Source organism: Rhagoletis pomonella, unplaced genomic scaffold (genome assembly GCF_013731165.1).
Source record: "Rhagoletis pomonella isolate Grant_MI unplaced genomic scaffold, Rhpom_1.0 Rhpom_scaffold_00008, whole genome shotgun sequence".
Lineage (NCBI taxonomy): Eukaryota > Metazoa > Arthropoda > Insecta > Diptera > Tephritidae > Rhagoletis > Rhagoletis pomonella.
Genome location: NW_023458562.1, coordinates 37,497,063 through 37,502,533, shown reverse-complemented (window position 1 = coordinate 37,502,533; position 5,471 = coordinate 37,497,063). Strand labels below are relative to the sequence as shown.

The following is a 5,471-nucleotide window of genomic DNA, read 5'->3' as shown; positions in this document are numbered from 1 at the left end:
TCCATCTTTTCACTAGTCATTCATTGCATTTTTTTACCTGTTAAATGTCCAGATTTTTATTTTTAGAGCATTTTTCGATTTTTATTTTTTCGATCAATTTGATCGTTATTTTTTGATTTTTATTTATTTTTTTTTTTTCATTGAAAACAATTTCGTAATCAAATAAATCATTTTTAAGCGTTTTTATGCAACTGGAACCGATTTATATTTTTTACGATCTAAAAAATATAATCTGAAAATAACGGTTGAATGATGATTTTTTTATACGGTCCCTGTACTATACAAAAAAGTGAGTTACAAAAAAGTGATGGACTCAAGAGTGAAATTTTGTTAAGTCTAGAGGAACACTGGCGCAATAAAACATGTTCGGAGGCACCCAGGAGAAGAGCTGCTTCCATGGCACATCCAACAACGCATGGAATATCCTTGGTTTTGTTGTTGTTGTAGCGGTACGAATGAGCCCCGCCTAGGTCGGTTTGTGCATCAATCGTTGTCGCCAAGCTCAAATAACGGAAGGCCCAAGAAATGAGCTGTTTCTACGGGGTCAGACCAAAAGGGTGAGGGGTGTTAGCTGAGTAGGATTTAACTGACATATAAAGGGGTGGTTGGTGTCGTGGGGGTAGTCTCCACATGCCGGACACTCATTGGTGATTTTGCGGTCGAGTCCAGACAAATATCTGTTAAGACGGCTACAATTGGGCCAGAGTATCGAAACTCCGAGTCTGCAACAGGTGGAGATTGGGTTCCTATCACGGCATTCATAGGCCTGTGACATTTCACCGAAACTGCTCGCTTAGTATTTTAATTTCGAACAGCCGTCAACATATGAAATCAGGGAAATTCCCTCCGGGGGCAGGTGAAACTTTGAGATATAGAAGCTAAATAGCAAGGGAGAGAGGACACCAGCCAGTGTATCCCATTGCAAAATTTTTCTAAGTTTTAGGGTTTGATCTCGAAAGGTTACTGACGACTGACGATCACTCATATAGTTTGCCTACCACCGTTTGTGTGCTCTGTAGGAGAGGGGAAGCCTCGATGTCTTCTTAAAGCGTAGAATGACAAACGGTGTCAAACGCCTCTGACATGTCAAACGCTACTAAGACTGTTCTCTCACAGGGGCGGATGCGGTTAAGGCCACGGGTTATTTCAGTGTTCATGACGTTAAGTTCTGTGCACGTTACGGAAACCATGCTGATGCTTCGCTGAGGTCAGGTGGTAGGTGAAGTGCGGGAGTAGCAGGGTCTTAAATTTCTTAGCGACCAGGAAAAATAGCGTTATCGAGCGATAAGATTCTCATTTGTTACCTGACTTCCCCGGCTTCAGCAGCGCTCATTTACAGGTTGGAGATCTTGATAAGAAATTCTACTGCCGCAGGACCCAAATATTTCAGCGCTGGCATGCAAATTCCGTCGGGTCCAAAGGCTTTGAAGGCGTTCGCTTTCCGGATGACCATCGGGACTTTGTTTGACTATTGCTCTTGTCGGCTTAGTTAGTCTGCAGTGATCGTTCGTAACAATACTTATGTGATAAATGCCATCTCTAGTCAAAGGAGCAGGTATATTTTGCCCCAGAACTAAGTTTTCGGTTCAGATGTGGTCACGGCCAAGTTTTGACTGGTTTCCTCATCTTAACCCTCGGCCAAAGAGATACCATCAAATTTATTACTTGAATCCGAACATGTCACCAGAAGACTTAACATGAGTATGGGATTATAAATACTAGTAGGCTCAATGTGGGCCAGTTTATGTGCCAAAAGTCCTACTAAACTTTATCGAGGAAAAAAGGCTTAGAAGAAGTGCTTTGAGGGGTATAGGTCTCAAAATTTGTGTTACCAAGTTCGTCTCCACTATAGTAGTTTAACTAGCTACTCTTATTTCATCATCTTATTTATATCTCATAACTTTAAGTGACATAATTTGTCATGAAGTGGTATTATTTACACAAGAAGTTAAGTATATTTGAGTGATATGTCTATTTATAAAAAATTTACATACTTAAGTACTAGGACAGACTTTCCTACTCAAAGTGCATTAAGGCTTTGAAAATATGATTCCTAATATTTCAATTATGAAAATATTATTGCCCACTCAAGAATAAGTGACTTAACCGACACTTTACTTCATTTAAAAAAATATATACTTCACTTATCTATGAATTCATGAAGAAGCATTCATACTCAAACAAAAAAGAGTAGAGTCTCCGATGTACGCAGCTCGAAGGCATAACCAATTTAGTTACCCGTTAACTTGCAGCAAAAAGACAACTTCAAACAACACATAACGGAATCATTGTTAAGCACATACAGATTCAAGGAAAATAGTCGAGGCAAAATCCAGAAAAAAGTTAATGACACTTTTTTTAATCCTCAAAGTATTTTAAGTAAGTAAAGCTTCATTTTATTAGAAAAGCAAGGCACTCAATAACATTTAACTTCCTCTTTCCAGATGGCGGATTCCACCACAACGGTCTCAGCCTTCCCAGAGAGGGCAAATTCAGTACTAACGATTAACGATTGTAATTCACGGTTAGTTAGTAGATAAATAAAAAATAATAGAATTCTAGAATAAAAATTAATTTTGAATTTTATTTCTGCAAAATTTCAGCGTAAATCTTACGGAAAAGGCACAGAGAAGCAATGAATACCTACCATCGGATTACCGCGACCAAGTCCACGGTCAGTCGACAAGCGGCGCATTTATGCATTTGCTGAAAGGTTCATTAGGTTTTGGTCTGTTAGCGATGCCAATGGCCTTTGCCAATGGGGGGCTGCTGTTCAGTATGATTGCTACGCTGGTGGTTGGTATGCTGTGTACGCATTGTGTGCACATATTGGTGAGTTCTTCGAAATGTCCCTGTAGGACCTCGGAATAGACTTAGAGCACACCACAAACTAGACTGAAAGTGATTGTAACTAGTCCAAAGTTTGATCCAAGAACATGTAAAATTCTATTTACATTTAACATTGAATGTCCTAGGCTCGGACAAATTGTCCGCTTCTACATTACATTGTAACCATTTTTGGGGGGAAAAAACAAGAATAAAACTTGCGCCAGCTGCGATTCGAACCGGCGTTCTCAGATTTTTTAAGCGGCTACTCTCTCTAAATGCCAACGCCGCACATGAAATTTCGTTGACCAAGTGCCTACATATCAGCAAATCGTTAATTATACCCATTGTCCGCTACTGCATGACATTGTAACCAATTTTAGAACAAAACTCGTACTTTATGCATTACATTCGGACCACTTTTAGTACAATTCACCTGTTTCACATTACATTGCTTTAAATTTTTAGACTATCTTTGGTCTAGTTACAAAACTACTATACCTACGACTATATTTTTCGAGCAATTGGACTAGTCTTTCCTTCAGGGCGTATTGAGCAAGCATGCAAAATACATTCACATGTACATATGTATAACAATATTGAGTGCCCTACATACAAAAAAAAATATATATATAATTCCCTAATCGCATATTCTGTCTTTTTCTTGCAGGTCAAAACATCACAAGACGTCTGTAAGGAATATCAAATACCTGCTTTGAACTTTGCACAAACTGCAGAGAGAGTTTTTGAGAAAGGGCCAAAATCACTACAATCATGGTCGGTTTTTGTGAGGTATGTATGTCTGTAACACAACACTGTTATTTTAAAGATACATTAACTTTTAACTTCTTCCACACAGACGTACCGTTGATGGCGGCCTCATGACCACCTACTTTGCAGGAGCTTGTGTTTATATGGTATTTATAGCCACATCATTTCACGATGTCATCAACTATGATCTCGGCCTGGATTGGGATGTGCGCATTTACATTGCCATGACTGTGATACCTTGCCTAATGATTGGTCAAATAAGAAGTTTGAAATTGCTGGTGCCATTTTCAACATTGGCAAATGGTTTCATTGTGATCACATTCGGCATAGTGTTATACTATATGTTCAGCGAGCCGCTGGAATTCTCAGATAAGCCGCTGATTGCGGAAACCACAAAAATACCGCTTTTCTTCGCTACCGTAATCTTTGCGATGGAGGGTATTGGTTCGGTTATGCCTATTGAAAATGCAATGAAAAAACCACAACAGTTTCTGGGTTGTCCTGGCGTGCTAAATACAGCTATGCTTGTTGTGGTCGCCTTGTATGCGACTATCGGTTTCCTCGGTTATGCACGTTATGGCAGTGAAGTGCGCGGCAGCATTACCTTGAACTTGAAGGAAGGCACAATGTAAACACATATAGAACTGATGACATTTAATTTGCTTAATAATTAGAATCTCCTATATTTGTCTTATTATTTTTGTTTTAGTTTGGCCGACATTGCAAAACTGCTGATAGCCGTTGCCTCGATTTGTGCTTATGGTCTGGTATTTTATATTCCAATCGATACGCTCTGGAAAAATATAAGTCATAAATTCAATGAAAAAAATCACAACATTACACAGATAATCCTGCGCACTTGTATTATATTAATTAGTGGTGCGATAGCTGCTGCTATACCGAACCTGGAGCCGTTCATTAGTCTTGTGGGTGCGGTCTTCCTCTCTCTATTGGGTATGTTGTGGGAAAAGTACAGCAAATTCATAGTTAAACATTTGTACATACTATATACTTCATATTGCAGGTTTTTTTGTGCCCAGCGTTTGTGAAATAGTGCATTTGTGGCCAGATCGCTTGGGTTGGTGTAAATGGAAACTGTACAAGAATTTACTGTTAAGCTTATTTGCGATATGTGCTCTGGTTGCTGGCGCTGCAGCGAGTATAAACGAAATCATTGAGTCGTACAAGTCATAAACGGTCCCAACATAGCCACTAATGACCTACTGCCCCATACATATGTATGTATAAGATTCAAACCGCGAACGTAGTATAAGTTCTAGAATAATTAATTTCACAAAAATTTGTATATTAAACTTACATAATTCAGCACTGTGAACCCACTACTTAAGGAAATAATCTTAAGTGTAAAATTTGTATATGTATGTTTATTGGCATGCAAATATTTTTAAATATCTGTGATTTAAATGTGTGAACGTGATTTGCAAATTTAATGGCAAGTTATTTGAAAAAAAAAATTAAAACAATGTACTATGTCTACATAAAAGCTTATGGCTTTATTCATAAAAAATAAAGTATCTTTGTAAAAGGTTTATAAATTCAAAAATGTTTAAAACCGTCAATGTATAGAGCTCTTTAAACCTACCTAATTTTTTTGTGAATAAGGCCATTAGTATCCAGCCCTTAAGTAAAACAAAAACTCCATATAAAAAAGGCCGAAGAAATGGCGAAGAATTTTTTTATGTCAAATTTCTGTACAGCAGTTCTCAGCTCTGATTCAATAATTAAAGGTTTGATCATTATAGTGACATTAGAGTTGTGACACTCCATTTCTAAAGGTGGCACACACACACACACACACAGAGAGCCTTCCCTGCAGCAAATCAAACTGGTTCAGAACTTGCGCTGAGCTAGCC

At 38.3% G+C, this 5,471-nt stretch overlaps 2 protein-coding genes across 2 annotated transcripts in view; one reads left to right on the top strand and one right to left on the bottom strand.

Moving 5' to 3' along the window:
• The window catches only part of LOC118744797 (proton-coupled amino acid transporter-like protein CG1139), a gene marked incomplete in the record, with an annotated part of 239,955 nt that overhangs the window by 42,703 nt on the left and 191,781 nt on the right, over positions 1 to 5,471 (bottom strand).
• Positions 2,219 to 5,028, top strand: LOC118744798 (proton-coupled amino acid transporter-like protein CG1139). Its single transcript, XM_036478142.1, has 6 exons — positions 2,219 to 2,524; positions 2,604 to 2,832; positions 3,497 to 3,618; positions 3,686 to 4,225; positions 4,307 to 4,551; positions 4,622 to 5,028. The coding sequence occupies exons 1-6, from the start codon at positions 2,445 to 2,447 to the stop codon at positions 4,789 to 4,791; spliced, it is 1,386 nt and encodes a 461-aa protein (XP_036334035.1). The 5' UTR covers positions 2,219 to 2,444; the 3' UTR covers positions 4,792 to 5,028.

What these genes read in the sequence shown, in the direction of transcription:
- LOC118744798 (XM_036478142.1), top strand. Translation starts at nt 2,445, where the DNA reads ATGGCGGATTCCACCACAACGGTCTCAGCCTTCCCAGAGAGGGCAAAT. An exon ending in ATTAACGATTGTAATTCACG is followed by an intron (nt 2,525 to 2,603) that starts GTTAGTTAGTAG and finishes GCAAAATTTCAG; the next exon opens with CGTAAATCTTACGGAAAAGG. An exon ending in GGTCTTCCTCTCTCTATTGG is followed by an intron (nt 4,552 to 4,621) that starts GTATGTTGTGGG and finishes TTCATATTGCAG; the next exon opens with GTTTTTTTGTGCCCAGCGTT.